The 22421-nt window shown below is 43.6% G+C and overlaps 1 protein-coding gene across 2 annotated transcripts in view; it reads right to left on the bottom strand.

Annotated features, from left to right (window-relative positions):
• Positions 1-22421, bottom strand: part of ARMC4 (armadillo repeat containing 4) — a 247586-nt gene that overhangs the window by 159588 nt on the left and 65577 nt on the right. For both annotated transcript variants that reach the window (XM_019508240.1, XM_019508241.1), the window contains one exon: positions 30-35. In XM_019508240.1, the coding sequence (XP_019363785.1) occupies positions 30-35 (6 nt within the window). The remainder of the gene's footprint in view (positions 1-29; positions 36-22421) is intronic.

The following is a 22421-nucleotide window of genomic DNA, read 5'->3' as shown; positions in this document are numbered from 1 at the left end:
CACAAGGCAATTACTGTAGCTGTCTGATTGCCTCCCTAAAATAATACAATGATTAATATATGATAAATATGCATAATATGATCTCATTGCTACAGGAACTTACTAATAAAGATGGGCTCTGATAGACCCATACTGCTATCAATGATGTGTTAGAAAACAAAACCATTGTTGATTCAATTTAAAGTTTGACTCCAAAACTGGAGAAACAGTAAATAACAAAAAGGAAGGTCACTGTTATGGAATGAACTAGATCACTTGACAAGCTGAGCACCATCAAAGATTTGTTTTAGCTTGACTAAAGGGCTGTTGTACATATATATGACCAAAATATGTAGGTCATTGTGACAAGAAGGCGTAGTCTATCCAGGGAAACAGCAACTGTGCAAAGACTTCCATATGCAGATCCAGGATTTTTAAAAGGGGATTGTGGGAGCTGTAATCAGTGCTTCAGGGGTCTGGCTACATTCCCCACTTCTAGCCTTTCCCCCCACCAGGACAGGCAGTAACACCATGGGAGTAGCAGCCCCATGTGGGATTTTTTAAAGTCTCTTACTCAGGAAAGAAACTCCCCCCCAGCTCTCAGCACCCCTCTTCCCTTCCCCTTCATGCTCAGTGGCATCTCCTTTCTCCTCCCAGTCCCCACTTGCCCTCTCTACTTACATTTCTATGCAGGGATCCTCACCTGTTTCTGCTGGTCCAAGCCACTCCTGCCCCAGTCCTGCTAGGACTGCTGGGAGCGGCTGCATTGGGAGCCAGGATGAGCTGGGGACAGTGGTAATAGTGGGTGGGTTCCCCCTCCCCGAGTCTGCTCCTGGGCTGGCAGGGAACACCCAGGGGATTGGGTAAGAAGGAAGAACCCACCTGCCACTGCCACTGTCCTGGCTAAATCTGGCCAACCACACAGCCTCTGGGGCAGCCAGGGACAGTGGAGACACCAGCAGTGGTAGGCAGGGGTGGGGGGGAATGGGAAGGGAAATGCCACTGAGCATGGGGGAAGGAAGGAGGTGCAAAGAGAGGTTGTTTCTTACCTGCTTCAGGGACTTTAAAGTCTCGAGCAGCTGCTCCTGCAACATAGTCTGAAAAAGGGTATGGCAATGCCACTGAACACCCCTGGATCTGCTCTTGAAAATGAGGGAGCCATGGTGCATGATTAACTAATGATTATTGTAAACCTACAGAGGATACTGCTTTTTGAGGGCTTGTAAAGGCTAACTGCTGTACTTTCAGAAAATATGTAACCTTTCTGGAACAGCTCAAACTATTAAATATATTATAAACTTGCTTTGTTTTATAAAGGTGTTTACAGAGAAAACATGTAATTCAATTTTAATGCATCTCTCCCACTCCAAATTATGTCCTTTCCATTAAGGAACACTGTTTTTAAACTGTAAGCACACTTTGATCCATCATGCAATAATTCAGTCTTTACGTATCTATTACAAGTGTAATGATCAAGGATCCTGGTTTTCTCTGTTTCAAAACTGCAAACTCTTTGATTTTAATTTATTTTTAAACTGCAACCCACCAAAACCCCTCAAATTATCTGATTAAAATCCCCCAAATCTGTGTTTTTCCTAGATTAAAATGAAACGCCACTCTATATATAGGTATCAGTTGAACACAAAGTTTTATTGATATATTTATAATTTTCTACCAATTTGGAAGCCTTCCAGTGCCTCAATCACTATAATAAAATAAATTCTAAATACCTATATATTTTGGCATGTGATTTGGGGTTTTTTATCATGGAAAATCAGAGCTCTCCCTGCCCCCTTGCTCACCAAGATGCAGTTCCAACTGCTTTGTGGCTCTGAGCAGCCCTGATATGCCAGTGCCCTGCCCATGCCATTGCCCTTCACTCCCCACCCTCCAGCCCTGCTGTAGGGAGCCCCCAGCTGCCAGAGCTATGGGCCAGGGACCTGGATCCACAGCCCCCTGTCCACCACAGCGGTACCCGAGCCCTGGCTGCTGCCCACAGGAGGTGGTGGCTGCTGCAGCAGAGCAAAGCACAGAGCCTGGCTCCCCCTCCTCTATGGGCAGCATGGCCAGATCAGAGCCTGTGGAGGGGTGGGTGTGGGCTGCCCATTGTAGGCTCGGGCTGCCTACTCTGCTGCCCATCCCCACCTCCACTGCTGCTGGGCAGGCCAGGGGTGCCTTGTCATGCCAGCACGGGGCTTACAGTGGCAGCACTGAGCTTCCCCACCCAGGTCTGTTCTGTCCTGCCACACCAGATCCCACCCGCTGAGCCCCAGAGGCCCCCGGGGGAGGGCAGTTGGGCAGGGAGCTCCAAGCTCACAATGGGCAGCCCCTCCGCCCCACATACACACATCTGGGGAGTACATACCCGCCATGCCTCGTCCAGAGTGTGGGCAACAGGGGAGAGCCAGCCCCTCCCACCCCACAGATGAGCAGCCCATGGCCCAGTCCCACTCCTCGCCTGGGCCCTACGGCTGTGCCCCGGACCCCTAGCCCCACACACTGCCCCAGCTGGGCAACAGTCCCAGCCCCAGCCCTGCCCAACTCCCTCCCTCCCTCACTATGGGGACCTGAATTTCCACTACCACCCCGCCAAACTTATCTGCGGGGCACTGTTCTCCACGTTGCATGTGCACATGCGCATGGCGCCCCCTGCTGATTGCCCTCCTCTCTTCTCCCTGCAGCCCCTTGCAGGCTGGAACTCTGCCAGTCTGCGAGGGGAAACCCATCATTTCCCACATTTTTCTCCTTTAAAGGAGAACATCTGGGTTTTTCTCCTTAAAATGAGAAAATCTGGGTTTTACCACGTTTTTCCATACCAGATGGAAACCTAGATCCCTGGTAATGACTCACATGTGATATTCAAAATGTTCTAAATATTTTTTTAAAAACAAATAACTTCTTATTCTCCTATATTAAATAAAAATAGAACAGTATATGAAAAATATAAATGCATTTTGTTTTTTCCTCTCCTAAATTGCTTACAAAACTTAATATATGTTTTAAAAGCAAAACCACAACAAAATATTTTTCATATGTTCTGAAATATCAGTTCTTTAGCACTGTCATACTACTGGTGGCCACAACAATTATTTCTCTTTCTTGTAGTTATCATCACATCAGGTCTTAAAGTATATATTTTAACAAGCATGGAAACAGTTAGCTCTCCATTAAATTGATACTAAATCTGCATGATGTTTGAAATCTGATCAGTTGAATGTAAAATAAACTCCATTGGCACTTCAACAATCAATTTTAAGACTTTAAATTAAACACAGATTTAGTTAAAATGGGTACCTCTTCTTATACAAATGAGGCAGTATAAATATTCACAATGAAATGAAAATAAATTATGAGTATGAAAATGTACTAATCCTAATTGGTAAAGAATTTTCTAAACCATGTCAGTATAGTAATAAGAATTTTTAAGTTCTTAAGATGTGAGAACTACAAAACTTTAAAAATGGCTATATATATATAAAATGGAATATATATATATGGAATATTTTATATATATATAATTATTTAAAATGATATCTCCTACAGAGCTTGCCTTTTTTTGTTTTTACTCTTGAAAGGGTTTAACAGATCTCTTTTTAAAAGTTCTACAATGTCTAACATGCTCTTGTTAAAATTAAACTATATATGAAACCAGGTAATCTTTTCTTCCATAAGAAAAAATGGGAGGAAAATAATGGAAGGACATATCTTGGGGGTTTTCTTATAGAAGTACTCCTTAATTTTTATACTGAGTAAGATGGTGAGGCCTTTCCACAGACCACAGTGATTTCTCAGGACCAAAAGGTATCCACACAGAGGCCCCATTAATAACAATGCAGCTCTGCTGCTCCCCTACCAATCCTCCAATTTTTGGAACTGTGACTCAATTTCAAGTCACAGTTGGGCTTCTTCAATTACTGGTGCCCCTGGTACCTTGTATCTCCATCTTAAAAGGGAAGCCCAGATGCCGAGTGAGGGCTACAGACATTTAATACAGACCACAACTGAATTACATTTGTACTGTCAGCTTTAGATTCATGGAGTTTAAGGACGGAAGCAAACATTAGATTTTCCAGTCTGACCTTGTCATCCAGACATGGAGAGTCCCCCAGTACCCTTTGTAATGAATGCCAATGCTTAATCACCCTCAACTGTTAAAATGTTGTGCCCAATTTCTATTTTGAATCTGTGTGGCTGATTTTGAATCCAGTTACTAGTTCTTTGCTAGATTAAAGAGCTATTTAGGATTTGGAGTCTTCTCCCCATGAGTGTACTTCTTTCTTGCAATTAAGTCACCTCTCAATCTTCTTTTTGATAAATTAGACAGATTAATCTTTTAAATCAGTGGTCTTCAACCTTTTTAAGTTGGCATTTAAGAGCAACCCAAGATCTACCATGCGCCGCCATCCCGCACTCACTTGGTCCAGCAGGTAAGTCTGTGGGAGGGAAGGGGGGGACAGATTGAGGAAGAGGGAAAAAAAAGGTAAGGCACACCTGGCCGGGGCCCCACTCAACTTACCCCTGCTCCCACCTCCGCGGCCCTGTCCCTCATCATGGGGGTCTCGTTCTAGCCCTCACCCCTTCCCTCCCCCACAGACTGACCTCAGCACTGGCACTCAGCACACCGTCCCCCCAGCTTCTGATTGACTGTAAGAGGCCCCGAGATCTACTGCAAGAGGCTCCAAGATCCACTGGTTGGTGACCACTGTCCTAAATGTTTTATTGCAGGCCATTTTTTCCAGCCCATACATCACTTTTTCTCTCAGCACATTATCCATTTTGTCAGCTTCATTTAAGATGGAAAGAGCAGAACTGGACTCAATATTCCATTATCAATCTCACCAGTACCATACACAAAAGTAAAATTACCTATGTCTTCTCATTGGGCACATCTACACAAGATGCTGACTGCGCAGTAGCCAAAAAATACTGCACAACAGCACAGCACAGACCGTGCTAATACTGTGCAGTATTACTAGGCTACTGTGCTGTAGCAGCACTTAAAAGATGTTAATTCCTGTTACTGTGCATTTATTTAGTACTTGCTAATGTAACCCAGGTGGCAGCCCAATAGTTGCTACCCCTGCCCAATATCAGGGATGGTGTGATGAGAGTAGGGCAGGGCTTCTGGCCAGTACCAATTTGCTTTCCAGACAGCCCCTGCTCCCCACAGAGCAGCCTGTGGTCCCAAGAACACTTAACTGATTTAACTATTTGCACTTTATTTACAAAACAAGAATAACAGAAAAGGCTATTTACAAGTGAACTTAAATGGCATAACCAGAACCACAAAACAAACCAGAATGCATTAGTCAACCCTTGACCCAAGAACCACAGGTAGGGTAACTGGCAGCTTTCAGCCACTGCTGAGGAGCTACCACAAGGAAGCAAGGTGGTCACTCCCAGCAGCTCCAACAGGCTTCCCAATAAGTGACAGACTGCAACAGGTTAAGCTTTTCTGGACTGCAGCAATCAAAGTGTATCAAACCCCAACCCCCCCAAAGAGGCTGAAGGGTGACTCCCTGGCAACCAAAAAGGCAAGCAACAAGCAACCGAGTAGGCTCCTGCAGCAATCAGCATGACCCAAGCACAAAGCTCAGGGACTCCATCCGATGACAATCAGCTGCAGAACAAGGGACAGGACTGAGTCCCCTCTGGAGCAGTCACTGGCAGAAGGTCAGCAGCACAGGCAGCTCCCAGGGGTTATTGCTCTAAACCCCTGCTTCAGATGACTGGCTGGGCACCCCACACTCCTCGCAGCTTGCCAATCCTGCTCCAAGCACCAGCCTGCACCCCGAGCTCCCAAGGACCCTCGTCCTGGTGGTCTGCTGCTCCTCAGGATCCCAATGCCTTGCCTGTTGCTGTCCCGCTTCCCCAGGGAAGGTAACGGGTTTCCTCAACTCACCGGCCCAGCTCCCTGCTCCACATAAGGATGCTGCCTGCACTCTGGGCCACTGTCCCTTCTCTGCAGTGGAGTGGGAGGCTGACTGCCACCCCTAGCCTCCAGGACACCTGGCTCCAGCACACTGTGATGGGGCATTCGGGCACCAGCTCTCTGCCCCAAGCCCTGGCCACTGCTCCCTTTCTGCTGCATGGCTGAAGGCACGGCTGACTGCCACTGCCTCCTTCTCCCAGGACCTTTGAGGCTCTTCAGATGGGCTCTCTGCTCGCTCTGCTGGGTCAGCTCACCCCAGCTCTCCTTAGGCCTCCTGCACCATTACCCAGAGTCACTGTCAGCAGCCCCCATGCCAGGTCGGCTGCTGCTTTTATCCCCTCCGGCAGTCCCACCCTGGCTTGCAAACTGGCCAACCAGGGCTCAGGGTGGCTGGCCCCCAAGTCTGGCCATCCCCCTTCCATGCAAATGAGGGGATTGAAAACCCCTTCTTTCTATTGGCTTCTCCTTTTCCACAGGGCAGGGCTCCCCTGCTCCACCCTTGGGGTCGCTCAGAGCTCACCAGCACTGTTTCTAGCCCAGGGTAAGTATCTCAAGCCGATCTGGTGAGCCCACATTGGCAGTCTGTTACACTAATACAAGTACTAAATAAATGTATAGTAATGTAGACACATCTATTACTTCCTTGTTTATAAATCCAAGGTCACATTCATCCTTTTCCCCATTGAACTCTTGTTCAATTGTTTTTCCACCATAACTCTTAAATTCTTTTCAGAGTAACTATTTTTTAAGATACAGATTCCTGTTCTACAAGTATGGCCGCTTTCATTATTCCTGCCTGTAAAACTTTGCATTTGGCTGTAATTAAGTCCATTTTGCTTGACTATACACAGCTTACCAAGCAATTCAGATTGTGCTGGCTACAGACAGACAAGACAATTATGTTTCTTTTAAAGGGATTGATGGACTTACTGACAATAAGCATGCACAAGACTGATGCGCTGTAACTGTTTTGTGTGTCTGGTTGGATTGAGCAGCAAGTGAAACTAAACCACAGCAATTTACATTGGAATGAAACAGCTGCTAAATTACTGTACTTTGGCTTCAACTACTGCAGGGTGGAACAAACACACAAAACAATTACACAAGATTAGCTTGATACATGGAAGGAAGTCCTCCTTTTCCCTGCCCTCCTTCTAAAATGATGTAATTGTTTCATCTGTCCATATGCGCCATATGACTGCCTGTTGTTATCATTACCATTCCACCAACCTTTGGTTCATCCACAAATTTGATCAGCAGTCATTTTATATTAATTTCCAGCTCACTGATGAAAATGTTGAACAGTGGTGGGCCTAGCAGCAATCCCTCTGGGACTCCACTAGAAATACCCTGTTGATGATTTTACCCCACTTATGACTCATTTTTAAGATCCATGAGTACCTACGTGAAACCCAGAATAAAGTAAATAGAAAAGTGAAGCTGAAAGCATTATCTCAGTTTAATAAGTGTGGGGAAGATAAAATTTTCTTAAAGTCACGTCTGTAAAGAGTACAGAACATTAAAAGCTTCTGCAGATGCTCTGCTAGCAAACAGAACAGTTAGCTTTTTGACTTGCAGGAGTTCTAGAGGACGTCTGCTAGCAGAAGCTGCTTCACAGAGCTATGGATTTCCCAGTCCTGACCAAGTCTCATTTTCAGCTAGAATGATCTGCACCTCAGATGTCCAATGCATGCAGCCCCCAAAGGGTTAACTTGTGGCTTTTGGTCCACTTGCTGCTCCCTCCACTGCTCCAGCTGCTTCTGCTGCCAGGGTCCCTAGGCTTCCCCTCCCTCCTCTGATTTCCACTGCCTGTCCCAGTCCCTGGGCAGCTCATAGGAGCTCAGAAAATCTGTGCAGCATGGCATGGGGGTGCAATCAAGTTACAGCCAGGGTGATGTTGGGAGGAAGGGGCAGCTGTCATCAGGTGCAGGGTGAGGAGCATGCACAGTGTGGCGTGTTGTGTGGCCAGTGCTTGCATACAGCCTTGGGGGCATGGATCTCGCACAGTGGGGTCAGCAGGCATGCATCTCCTGGCCACCCAGAAGTTGGACAGCCCTGACCTACTTTATGGTACGTATTATTCTGTCCCTTACCTGCCTCCATTAATACTGTAAACAGAGTAGTTACTTTGAGATAATACATCATGTTTCCATAGTGGAGGATTCTCTAGCAGGGTTCTTCATCACAGTTTAACATTGTCACAAGCCACATGAGAAGAAGAATGGACTTAAGGGCAATGCACTTGAAAGGCACTTGGTAGGTCTGCTTTCATTTTCCAGTCTTGCTGGAGAATTCCCATACAATCCTGGGCAAACTGCTTCCCTCTGAAACTCAGATCTTCATATCTAACAAAGGCATTATTCTTTTTGTTTTTCATACTCCTATTCTTTTGTCTATCTTGTTTATGTATTTTTTAAATTCTCTGTGGCAGGGACAATCTTTTAATATGAGATTGATTATTATTGCATAATAAATGCAATAATAAGAATATAGTGAAACTGGCTCCAACTATCTTCGCCAGTTTATACCTTCATTTACATACTTACACAGAAAAGTATAGAAATTAGACTGAAATAATAGGAGAGACAAGGATTCATGGTGCATTTGGATTCACTGAGAGAAAATTAGATAGAATAAAACAAGAACTGTCTGATTTTTGGCTTGGATACATCTCTATAAATATGGTGCATATTGCATTTTTTAATGGGAAGTTCAAAGGAGTAGGACTGTACACAACCACAAAATGAAATATTGTTTCATATTTCAGGGCAATGCCGAGGATTCCATATAGAGTTGCAGCTAAAGTTTAATTCCTTATAGTTAAAGTTCATTTATACGCTCTTTTGAGATTTGAAATTATATTTATGACTGAATACTGGGAACAAAAGCAGTTGATTCTTTTTCTTTTGTGTCACACTGCTCATTTACATTTTTACTGACTATATATGCACATAGTAACTGAAGCATAATTTTACTTTTTTTGAAGTAAACAGTACTGTTCAAATATATTGTTAAAAAACAATACAAGACCTAATCATGTTTGCTATTTGATAAGATAATTGGGCAAATACATCTCCATTGTTATTCCAGAAATCATTTTATAAGATACATTTTTTATTCTTTTTATTACAAAATAATTTAACACAAAATATTGTTTACATATTTTCAGTTTCTAAAAAGCAATAAAAAATAAATAAGCAACTAGAAGCGAAGAATGAAACAGAATCCTCCATTTAGTCCATTGTGACTTCTTGGGTTTGTATTGAACTTGACACTTTTAAATCACAGTGCTGGTATATATTACTGAATTTTAAATTTTGACATAATGAAAGACTAAGTCACACAATATGTAGAATATGCTTTAGCAGAGTAATTTTTCTACACTAGCTAGCCTCTAAACAGTAAGTTTTTGTTTTGATATCAGTTCTAGTTCCAACTTTTTATTTTAGTTTATAAAACATAGTTCAAACTGAAACTTGTTAGAGATGAGTTATAGACAAGCATAGCTGAGTTATGGAATAATTCCTTGCCACATTTCCTGAATCTTCTGGAGTTCTTGGGCTACAGCCTGGCAATGCACAAAATGTACAGATTAATATAACTAAGGCCAGCAGAAAATCACGAGTGATAAAAATCACAGATACCATAATGTTTCCTTTGCTCTACAAATCTCTTTCATACAGAGATCACTATTGTTCAATTGCAAATTAATCATTTGGCACTGACAGTCATTTTATGCCTCAAAGCCAGCAGTGATCAGTGGAAATCCAGGGACCAGTGGGTTAGCTGTCAGAATAAGGGTGCAGTTTACAAGGATTGTGACATAGTACTGTACACTAAAGACAATGTCTATGTGGCATTTTCCAGCGACTTGATTATTGATTATGACTTGTAGGCATTATTTTATCCTTTGCTTAAAGGAACCAGAGTCAAATGTTTAGAGTCAAGGCACAATGCAAGAGCTATTTTCTATGCTTTATCTGAGAAACTGATTAAGTGAAAATGGTGGACTTGGTTTTGGTATGCAGATAATCATTACTATGACATAATAATAATACACTGTTATCCTGCATAGAATATTGACACTTTTAATATCCTTATATATGCCATAAAAACTCAACCTACAAAGTGGGCACCTAGCTAGTCCATATACACCTATGTTGTTGTCACTGGTCTAGTCTAGTCTATATAAAATTTTTCCACCAGAGCTAGTAAGAGTGCAGCTGTAGATGGAGCTATACAGACAGAAAAGAGTTGTTTAGCTAATGTCATTTGGGGAGGTAGACTACTTATGCCAACTGAAAAGACCCTTGTGCCAGCATATGCCAAGTCTCCACTAACGCAATGACATGACTATGCTGACATAGTTATAATGACAGCAACTTTGTAAGGTAGATAAGCTGACTATAGGTGAATTAACAGGGGACTGATTAGTGGGCTAGGGATAGAAGTTACACATGAACTGGTTTAAGTAACCAGAAATTGTTTGAATCCTGTAACAGAACAGAAATTCAGTGCACATAAACTAGTTTCAAAATGGCTGAAACTGGTTTAAGATAAACCTGGCTGAAAGTAGTATCAGACTTAACTGATTTGGGTCAAACTGGTTTATGAAATTTCTGTCCCAGACCCTTTCCTGATTCAAGTTAAAGCATAGTCCACTAGCATCCCAGCATACTTTCCAGCCCTGGGATGGGCTGTGCTGTCTGCTCCAACAGAGAAGGCTTTGGAGGGTGGGGGGGAAGGAAGGGATTACCCTCCCTAGGCAAACCCCAGCTATGGGCTGGGGTGGGGGGCGGTAAACTCCCTTTCCCTTGAGTACAGAGCTTCCCTGCCTTGCTACCCTTACTGCTGGCTGCCACTGTGGATTACAAATCCCAGAGGCCCTGGAAGCAAGATGAGGAACTGATGAGCAACCCTACAGAGTCCTGCTGCCGTGATTCTGGACTGAAAATCTGGGGGCAGCAGGAAGAGGAAGTGAACACACGACCCAAGCTGGCTATGTGCCAGAGAGCTCTAGTGCCCCCTGACTTCTGGCCTGAGCCACTGCAGGTATGTAGCTGCATTTCCTGAATCAAAAGTAAATGTCTGTCCAGTTGATATCTGAGTTTAATATTTTAAGCTTAGACTAGCCTCCAAAGACTGAATTGATTCAGCCTCAGGCATTTTGATAATTTCAGTGACATTTTTATGAGGGTTGCCTGTATACTTTAAATATTAATAAGCAAGTGAGAGAAATTGAGAAATGAGAAGTGGAGAAGAAAGATCAGAAGGGTTAGGATGAAACTGGTTTTAAAAACTCACAATCAGAACAAGGAAGTGCTCCTTTTCTATTCTGTACTGGATCTTGTAAATCTTGACTCCAGACTTGAGGATATGATATGTGCTGTTTAAAATACTGGATTTCTGGGATAAAGTGTCAGTTCAGCCAAGCATTTGTGATTTTGTGATAGTGGGCTACCCATAATAGGGATAAAAGACTGAATATTATTATAGCTAGCTTCCTCGTGACAATTATGCTTATGGATCCAAGTAAGTTGGGACCCATGTAAATGTGAGTCTATGAGGGAAATGTCACAGGGCTGACCTGGGCAGACTTGTGCCTCTATCAGCCACTGGGGAGCTGGCAGCTGATAAGCACTAGGCAGTGAAAAAAGACAATGACAATATGATTTAAAATAATACGATAAAGGATTTTCCAAAAACCCAAAACAAAACAAACTCCCTCCCCCCAAAATCTGTAACACCAATAGTGTATGAAAATATAAGAGAAATGCTCTCTGGGGAAATAAAACTGACTAGATTTACAACAGAACTCAGTAAGCACATGGGAAAAATGGAAACACAGATGAGGACATGGCTGAAGCATCTCCTCCAGGCATGCTTTTCAAACGACGGCATTTAGACTAAGATGTGACTTGTGATTAAGGTGCACCTGGGTCTATATTCCATGTTACGTGACATCTTTAAGACTGGAGAACTAAAAATGAGCTTTAGAACAGGAAAGTGACATAAAAAGAGGGGAAACAATGAGGCAACTTATTTCTGATACAAAAACCAGAAAACTGTTACTGTTCACAAAGACATATTGCTATGTTGCAAATTACCTTTTACCTCCACAGTATAGTATTAAAATAGTAGAAGATCCTAAGGAACAAAATACAAAGTAACAATAAAAAACTCAACCTGTATTTCTTAATTGTTAAATGAAACTATATTCACTTTCCCATATATTATTACACCTATTGTATTAACATAAAAACACCAAACTGGAGCCAACTAGAGACCGTGCACTTCTTGACCTGCTGCTCACAAACAGGGAAGAATTGGTGGGCAATTTGCTAACTTAGGCAGCAGTGACCACGAGATGATTAAGTTCAGGTTCCTGAGGAAAAGAAGGATGAAGAGCAGCACAGTAAGGAACCTGGACTTCAGAAAAGCAGACTTCAACTCACTCAGGGAACTCCTGAGCAGGATCCCCTGGGAATCCAGTCTGAGGGAGAGAAGAGTCCAGGACTTTAAAGAAGACTTACTGAGAGTACAGGAACAAACCACCTTGAAGCCCAGGAAGACTAGCAATTATGACAGAAGACAAGCTTGGCTTAGCAGGGAACTCTTCAGTAAACTAATTCACAAAAATGAAACTTATAAGTGGAAACTTGGAAAAATAACTAGGGAGGAGTATAACAGCACTGTTCAGGCATTCAGAGATGAAGTCAGGAAGACCAAAGCACAATTGGAGTTGTGGCTATCAAGGGACACAAAGGGTAAAAAGAAGGATTTCTACAAGTATGTTGGGAGGAAGAGGAGGATCAGAGAAAGTGTAAGTCCCTTACTGAATGGGGAGGCACCCTTGTGGCAGAGGATGCAGAAAAGGCTGAAGTGCTCAATGCTTTGCCTCAGTCTTCACAGGCAAGGTCAGCTCCCAGACTACTACACTGGGCAGCACAGTTTGGGGAGGTAAGAAGCCAACAGTGGTGAAATAACTGGTTAGGGACTATTTAGAAAAGCTGGGCATACACAAGTCCATGGGGCTGAATGGGATGCACCTGAGTTTGCTGAGGGATTGCAGAGCCATTGGTCATCATGTTTGAACACTCATGGCAAACTGGCAAATCAGAAGAGGTCCCAGATGATTGGAAAAGGACAAACATAGTGCCCATAATAAGAAAGGGAAAAAGGAGAATCCAGGGAACTACAAACCAGTCAGCCTCACCTGGAAAAATCATGAAGCAGATCATCAAGGAATCAATCTTGAGGCACTTGACTTGCCCTTGGTAAATCCATGCTGACTGTTCTTCTTACTTGGAAAAGAAAGTAAGAAGAACAGTCAGCATGGATTTACCAAGGGCAAGTCATGCCTGACCAACTTGACCACCTTCTGTGATGAGGTCACTGGCTCTGGGGACGTGGGGAGACTAGTGAATGTGATATACCTTGATTTCAACAAGGTTTTTGATATGGTCTCCCATATCATTCTTGCAGGTAAGCTAAGGAAGTATGGGCTGGATGTATGAATTGTAAGGTGGATAGAAAACTGGCTGGAGCATCGGGCTCAGAGGCTAGTAATCAATGGCTGTCTAGTTGGTAGCCTGTATCAAGTGGAGTGCCCCAGGAGTTGTTCCTGGGGCTGGTTTCGTTCAATGTGTTCATCAACGATCTGAAAGACAGCATACAGTGCATGCTCAGCAAGTTTGTAGATGACACCAAGCTGGAGAGAGTAGTAGATGCACTGGAGGGTAGGGCTAGGATTCAGAGTTACCTCAACAAAGTGGACTGGGCCAAAAGAAATCTCATGAGGTTCAACAAGGACAAGTGCAAAGTCCTGCACTTAGGATGGAACAAACCCACGCACCAGTACAGGCTGGGGGCTGACTGGCTGGGAACCTGGGAAGCATCTCTTTAGAAAAGGACCTGGGGGTTACAGTGGAAAATAAGCTGAATATGAGCCAACACTGTGCCCTTGTTGCCAAGAAGGCTAATGGCATACTGGGATGCATTGGTAGGAGCGTTGCCAGCAGGTCAAAGGAAGTGATTATTCTCCTCTATTCAGCACTGGTGAGGCCACATCTGGAGTACTGTGTTCAGTTTTGGGCCCCCCACTATAGAAAGAATCATAGAAGTCGGGTTGGTAGGGACCTTGTAGATCTTCAAGTCTGACCCCCTGCCTGGGCAGGAGAAAAACTGGGCTCAAATGACTCCAGCCAGGTAGGCATCAAGCCTCTTCTTAAAGACCCCCAGGGTAGGAGCCAGCACCACTTCCTTTGGAAGTTGGTTCCAGATCCTAGCCACCGTAACTGTGAAGTAGTTCTTACGGATGTCTAATCTAAACCTACTCTCCAACAACTTATGGCCGTTATGCCTTGTTATGCTGGGGGCACTAGGGGAAACAAAGTCTCTCCCAAACCCTTCTTGTCCCCTTTAGTGAGTTTATACACGGTCACCAAGTCCCCCCTCAGCCTTCTTTTGTGAAGGCTGAACAGGTTCAGGTCCCGCAGTCTCTCATTGTAGGGTCTGCCCTGTTGTCCCCGGATCATGCGGGTGGCCCTCCTCTGGACCCTCTCGATGTTGTCCACATCCCTCCTTAAGTGGGGCGCACAGAACTGGACACAGTACTCCAGCTGTGGCCTGACCAGTGTCGTGTAGAGGGGGAGGATCACCTCCTTGGCCCTACTTGAGAAGCACCTGTGGATGCACAACAAGGTCCGGTTAGCCCTGCCAACCATGACCTTGCATTGTCGGCCCATGTTCATCTTGGAGTCAATTATGACTCCAAGATCCCTTTCTGCCTCCGTGCTCTCAAGAAGAGAGTTTCCCATCTTATAAGTGTGCTGCTGGTTACTACTGCGCAAGTGCAGCACCCTGCACTTGTCAGTATTGATGTGGACAAATTGGAGAAAGTCCATCAGAGGGCAACAAAAATGGTGAGGGAGCTGGGGAACATGACTTATGAGGAAAGACTGAGGAAACTGGGCTTATTTACGGTAGAGAAGAGGAGGCATAGGGGATTTAATAGCAGCCTTCAACTACATGAAGTGGGGTTTGAAAGAGGATGGAGCTGGACTGTTCTCAGTAGTGGTAGATGACAGAACAAGGAGCAATGGTCTCAAGTTGCAGCAAGAGAAATTTGGGTTAGATATTAGGAAGAATTTTCTTACTAGGAGGGTAGTAAAACACTAGAATAGATTATCTAGAGAGGTGGTAGAATCTCTATCCTTAGAGGTTTTTAAGTCCTGGCTAGACAAAGAGTTGGTTGTGATGATCTAGTTGGGGATGGTCTTGCTTTGAGCAGGAAGTTGAACTATATGACCTCCTGAAGTCCCTTCTAACCCTAATTTTCTATCATTCTATACTCCAGAACTAAGTTTTCAGTTGCTATCTGTGGAGCTAATCTGATCCAGTGAAATAGAATATGTTGTTCAAAAACCCTTTCAACAGACAGCCATGGGCATAAATTAAAAGTACCTTTATTTTCTCTGAAATGACACGGTAGGTTCCAAGGATAACCAAGTTTTGAATTGTTAAGTAAAGTCAACAAAGTCAGATATCTACTCATAATTACAAAGGTCAATATCCAACTGGGTCAGTGATCAAACATCAAATAAACACTTAAACTGCCTAATTTACAATCCATATCACAATAGTCACCTTTTTTAATTACTAGCATGAGAGCAGTCTGACTATAATACAATATAACTGTTATCATCATTTCTTTTCATGTGTGGGAGCCTATTTTCTTTATTCACTAAAAGGGAAAGGGCAAGAACACATTTTTCTCTCCCTTTCCAATTCTATTCCTCTGTCATTTCTGCTAATTTTTTTCTTTTCTACTTTTCTTCTTTATTTTTATGTTGTCCTTTTCTCCATCTTAATGCTGCAAAACAGCTGAGAATGGGTGACCCTCAAAAGAATCAGAAAAGACGCCTCCTCCTTCAAAACACAGAAATGGATCTGAACTGGATTTTAGTAGCCAAAAAATCAACAGACTGTTACAGCGCTGTTGTGAATAGGGGTAAATATTGTTTTGATAGCATTTTGAGGATAAGGTGCTACACTACTTCCCTAATGGTTGTTCTTTCTAATAGTAATTCTTATATAAAAGTCAACATTTGCTTAGAGTTCCCAGTAGTGATACTTACTGTAAATTGGCAAAACTTGTAGTTTTTCCTTTGTCACTTCTCACATCTACTGAACAAAAAACAACTCAAATCAAGTAAGTATTGGAGGGTGGGAGCCTCCAATAGAGAAGAATGTGGTACAAAAAGATTGGATATTTAGTGGCCAAAACTAAAAGGTTAGCCAAGTACCCTTGGCAAAGAGTGTTTTATGTGAGTGCTACTTCCTGCCAAGATACTGTCCTCAACAAAAGTTGAAATGCAGCAATATTTACTCTTTATCTTGATCTCTCATTATATTACCTCCCTTCCCATTCTATTACCTCCCAAAGAGTGAGAAGATTCATTGTCATGCACACTAGAGATAATGTGAGCTAAACTACCTGTTTAGCTGCTAAATCCTAAAAAAGGAACAGCACTCTGACACTGTACTCTGGAGGAGCTGAGTGAATAAGCTGAGAACAGCAGAGAAATTTTTTAGCATATATTAACACTGTTATACATGGCTGGATCCACAATTTTGTAAAGGGGGTGCAGGAGCAATGGCCAGCACTGCAGGGGTGGCTGCACCCACATTCCCACCCTTTCTCCAGAACTGGGGTAAGTAGACTGAGTTGTGGGAACAGCAGCCAGGGAATTTAAGTGCCTGAAGCAGGTAAGAATCCCTGCTCTTAGCACCCTCTCCCATAGGCAACTGGTGTGGCCAGTCAGCAACTGCGGGGAGGGGCGGTCCCCCACAGCCGATCATGCTGACCAAGAAGCGTGAGTGGCACTCCCGGAAGTGCCAGTGGCACTTCACCTGGCGCCTGCACTCCCCGGCCGGTGCTCGCATGGGGGGCACTGGTGCTCTCGCCAGCCCCCCCACCCATCACCTAAGCAGGGAGCACAGCCTGTTAGGGGGTGCACCAGCACTCTCAGAGGGTGCACACGCACCCTCTACTCATTGCCACTGCCCTCTCCTTTTCTGTCCACATTCAGTGGCTCATCTTCTCCCTTCAGACTCCCCCCTCTCCCACCCACTTCTATGGCTATCCCAAGCTGCTCTTGGAGTGAGAGGAGTCCTAGAGCTCCTCCTGCTTTACTCCAGTCAGGCTGTGTAGGGAGTTGGGCTTGGAAGTTTTGTATACATACAGCCAGATTGCTAAACAATGTTTTCATTTTTATAAGAACAAACAAGTTGCTTTCCTAATTCCACACCCACAATTATTTGTGCTGTAGTTGGTAGATTAGATATCCAAGTCCAAGTCCAGAAATGGTTGGTACAGTAATGGGTGTTAAAGTTCCATCTGACATTACTAAGTTTTGGAAGTATGGAGGCCCAGTTAAGGTCTACAGAATTTACTCCTTCAAATTTATATTTTAAGATCTACAATCACTTTTTAGCCAGAAATATCCTGGGACACTGGAAGCTTTAAACTTTTTCACCACAATTACCACAAGACTGTTAAACAGCAGTAAAAATTGAAAAAGATCTATATTTTAGAGGCTTGTTACTTCAGAAATCATATTTTCCCTTGCTTGTTAAAATAAAAAAATGTAATTTACATCATTTCAATTTTGTTTCAGAATATTACATTATTCTGAAATTACAGTATTTAAAGAACCAGTCTGTTCCTTATGCTAACATGTTCTGGTATCTCAAGGAGAGCTTTAAAATTTACTAGAATTACCTTTCAGCTAACCCCCAAATATGAACTATTTCTTAATCCATGCACGGTTTATTAAACCTACTTAAAACTTTATATTGAATATTAATATGCTCTTAATACTTTGGAAAGTTTCCAGTGTTCACTTCTCGGCCTCTTGAAGGCTCAGATCAAGTGTACAAGTTAAGAATGCTATATTTTTTTCCATGCTGCAGTTAAAATATACTCATTCTGCCTTCTCTATTTGTTTCACACAAGGCTTCGAAAAAAAAATCTGTAAGCCATATCAATGTCACTATCCTGCGCCACAAATTTAAATATGGTTTCTATAAAAGAGTTCCTGTATACACCACCTGTAAAACTGTAGGGGGCTGAGGCTGCTGCATACTGTCCTAGCTAACCTTTCATTCACAGCAGAATATAAACATTTATCTTGAGGGGATGATATTTCTAAGAAGGATATTTTTAAAAGCAAGTTTCCTACATCAAACAATTTTAGTCCTCCATTATGATGGATCTCTGGGTTTTTTGAGGGCCAGATTTTGAGTGGCCTTAACCCTAACACAGAAGATAGTGCAAAAGAAGCCTTCCACACCCCTTTGTGCATATGATGCAAAGAACCCCATACACAGGGTGCATTAGAACTTCACACTCAGTGCTCCTCTACTGTATCACAGGGCACATCTACATGTGCATTAATGCACTGTAATTATGGCACATTCAGTTTAGTACCTGTAATAATAGGTACTAACCTAATGTGCTGTAATCGGCACTACTGCACAGTAGTGCTGGCACATGTCTTTTAGGTGACGATAATATGCTTTCATTGTGATGCGCTAATGAGCAGTCTCACGTAGATGCACCCACATTATCTCAGATGCCCTAACTTGTCTCGCACCAATTGGTTAAACAGGCACAACACAGAGGAGAAGCCCCAGAAATGGAGCAGGAGGCAGGATCCCCCTGTGTCAGGGAGCTCAAGAAGGAAGTCTCTCCCTGACAGAAGCAGCTAGATTTAAGTCTAGAACTCTCTTCAAGGCAGGACAGCTCTGTAATAACTGCCAAACAGAGATCCTAAAGCAAAAGGTTGTGTGGCCTACAGGCCTGAGTGGTAGGACTGGACTCTAGAAACCTGAATTCTATTCCAGGCTCAAGCACTGGCCTGGTGGGCGATTACAGGCACCTCACCATCTCTCTGTCCCCCAAGTTCCCCATTTTTAAAATTGATAATACAGGCAGCCCTTGACAGTGTTCCCCTGTGTCATCCTAGCCCAGCTGGTGCCTGGCTACACCTGCTCCACTTCAGCAGGGAGGGGTGAAAGCCTTGGAGGGTGTCTCTCTTCTCTTCCCTTTGGCAGGGGCTGGCAGGCATGCTCTAGTGCCCCTGGCTTCTGGCTTGAGCCACTGCAGGCATGTGCCTGCATTTCCTGATTTAACAGAACATGTCTGTCCAGCTAGCAATCAGTTTAAGCTGCACAGCTTAGACTAAACTGCAAAGAGTGAATCAATTCAGGCTCGGGCTTTTTGAATGTCTGTCTCTAGTCAAAATGTAATTTACACCCATTTTAGGGCATCTGATACTTCCAGAGTGGTGTGTGTGGTGTGTGTGTTGTGGGGGGGGCGCTTAATTATAAATGGGAATCAAGGTCTTGTTTTCAATTCTACATTACAGTACTATCAGTCAGATTCAAATTATTATGATACAGTGTTGCCAGCACTTGTGATTTTATCAAGAGTCTCACGATAATTAATTGTATTTGAAAACTCCATCTCCTCATTTAAAATTAGACTTAGACTTCTAAATGTATAAGGGCCCAGACAGATGACACATTTACAAAGGATGACAAGGGATGACAAACCCTTACATCGGGGTAACTGCACCTAGTCTGACGTACAGTTATCCCTGAAATGATCAGGGGTAATAAAAATACACTGGTGTAACCTACACTGATTATCTATGTTGTCTGTCTGTACCTCATACTTAAGGTTACAATATATCTAGGTCCCAAAAAGAGGACACCTGTCATAGGAATGATATGATTGGGGGGGAGGGGAGTAGCATGCTGGTGTCCTGCCCCTGCCCATTCTGTTGCCCTTCACTGACAAGCCACCGCCCCACCCAGCTCTACTGCTACCTCTCACTCCGGACCCACTGACCCAGCCCTGCCAATGCCCCTCACTCCGACCTGCAGCCCTCTGTCCCCCAGCCCTGCTGATGCCCCTCACTCCCAACCCGTAGTCCCCTGCCCCCCACCCCCAGCCCTGCTGCCGAAACAGCTCCTGTATTGCGCATGCATGTACTCTCCCTTAAACACACACACTCTCTCTTTCTCTCTCTCTCCCTTGCCAGAGCCCATGTGGGGAGCATGTGACCCCTGACAGCCAATCAACTTCCCTGCTCCTCCTAGCCCCAAGCAGCTAGTCTGGGAAAGCAGAAAACCCAGAGAGTTGCTCTTATTTTAAAAAACCCACCCAGATGCAACACAGGGGTCCAAAAAAGAGGACATGTCCAGGAAAACCTGGACATATGGTAACCTTACTCATATGGGAGTAGCCATTTGGTCTGAGAAACCCTGCTCCCAGCTACCTATGCCAGCACTTAGTACTAGGAGCATACTGCATGCAGGTGCCTCGGGATGTGTGCATGTCTGTCTGCTCTGAATCCTGATGTGACTTATAGCAGTATATAAAATCAATGTGCGGTCCATCTGTGTAATATAATCTATCCAGGCCTGAAGTTACTTATGAACATAATATTTAAGGTTCTAAATCATTAAGGAGCTTCTGAAATTTTTGTCCTTAGTTTTCTTTGAATTTCAAACTGCTACAAGTAGTAATAGAAGTGATGGGAAAGGCACATAAGATTTCTGTTCCAGTCAGTGACTGAATCTCTGTCCATCATAGATTTGGAGCAAAACTAAGGAGATTTTTGCATTGCTGATTGAAGCCCACCTCCTGACAAAACTATACCAATTTTATTTTTAAAAGACCTTTAAAAATAAATGAAGAAAGGCAGCCATACAGATGAAAATATCTTTATGGGCTAGAGATTTTCTTCAGAAATCTCTTTATAATCGATAGGGAAAATCTATAGACTAGAGGGAAAACCAATAGAACTGACAAGTCTGCTATATATTTAGGCTTGATAGGATTCATTTTTAGCTATAAATATTGATAAATGTTGATTTCACCTGATATTCACAGACCAACAGAAAAATATTTCCATCAGTAAACATCAAAATGTATAGAAACTTTAAAAATGTAAAGACATTACATTTAATGTCTTTAATTTTAAAGACTAAAAAAAAAATTACAGGTAAGGAAATCTGGGGCAAGGGGTGCCCCCCCCACACACACACACACGGTGGCTGCTGCAGGCAGGATGGAAGTAGCCCTGGCTGTACTGCCTATGCACTGCTCCTTTGGCAGTGGTTTGGGCAGCAACTACAGGAGCTGGGGGCTGTGCTGGTAGAGGGGTTGGAGAAGTAGGGCTGCCAGGAGCCCAATGCCACCAGCCACTTGCTCTGTCCAAGTCCCAGCTGAGGATCAAGCACCAAACTCTCACCAAGCCCATCCTGTCCCATGTCTGTGTGATCACGGTAGGGGCCATACTTCCAGTGAGCCCAGCCCAGTTCCTGAATGATCAGGTATTGATTTATGGATATTTATTTTTTTATATTTTAACAGGTGATTTTATAAAGCTTTTAACAGTATACTGTCATTACTAAATTGTCTGACCCCTACACCCCTAATTTTGCATGGTCCAGAAAATTTAAATGAATAAAAATCTATAGAAATCAAAAATGCTGAAGGAGTTGGCTGATGTGATTGCAGAGCTGCTGGCCATTACTTTTGAAAACTCATGACAAAGTGGGGAGGTTCTGGATGATTGGAAAAGGGCAAATATAGTGCCTATCTTTAAGAAAGGGAATAAGGAGGATCCATGGAATTAGAGACCAGTCAGCCTCACTTCAGTCCCTGGAAAAAACAAGGAGCAGGTCTCCAAAGAACATATTTCTAAGCACTGGGAGGAGAAGAAAGTAATCAGGGACAGTCAGCATGGATTCACCAATGGCAAGTCATGCCTAACCAACCTGATTGCCTTCTATGAGATAACTGGCTCTGTGGATGTAGGGAAAGCAGTGAACGTAATATACCATGACTGACTTTATCAAGGCTTTTGATACCATCTCCCACAGCATTCTTGCAAGCAAGCTGAGGAAGAATGGGTTGGATGAGTGGACGGTAAGATGGATAGAAAGCTGGCTGGACTGTCAGGCTCAACAGATGATCAATAGTTCAATGTCTAGTTGGCAGCTGGTATCAAGTGGAGTGCCCCAAGGGTCGGTTCTGGGGCTGGTTTTGTTCAACTTCTTCATTAATAATCAGGAAGACGAGATGGATTGCATCCTCAGCAAGTTCATGCATGACACCACACTGGGGGGCATAGTAGGTACACTGGAGGATAGGGCTAGGGTTCAGAGTGACCTAGACAAATTGGAGGATTGGGCCAAAAGAAATTTCATGAGGTTCAACAAGGACAAGTGCAAAGCCCTGCACTTAGGATGGAAGAATCCAATGCACTGCTATGGCCTGTGGACTGCCTGGCTAAGCAGCAGCTCTGCAGAAAAGGACCTGGGGGTTACGGTGGACAATACGATGGATATGGATATGAATCAGCAGTGTGTCCTTGTTGCCAAGAAGGCTAACAGCATACTGGGCTGCATTAATAGGAGAGTTGCCAGCAGA

This window comes from Gavialis gangeticus, unplaced genomic scaffold, assembly GCF_001723915.1.
Source record: "Gavialis gangeticus isolate Ggan-Ray unplaced genomic scaffold, GavGan_comp1, whole genome shotgun sequence".
NCBI classification, from domain to species: domain Eukaryota; kingdom Metazoa; phylum Chordata; order Crocodylia; family Gavialidae; genus Gavialis; species Gavialis gangeticus.
Note: the sequence above shows the minus strand (reverse complement) of the source record. Positions and strands in the feature narration are given on the sequence as shown.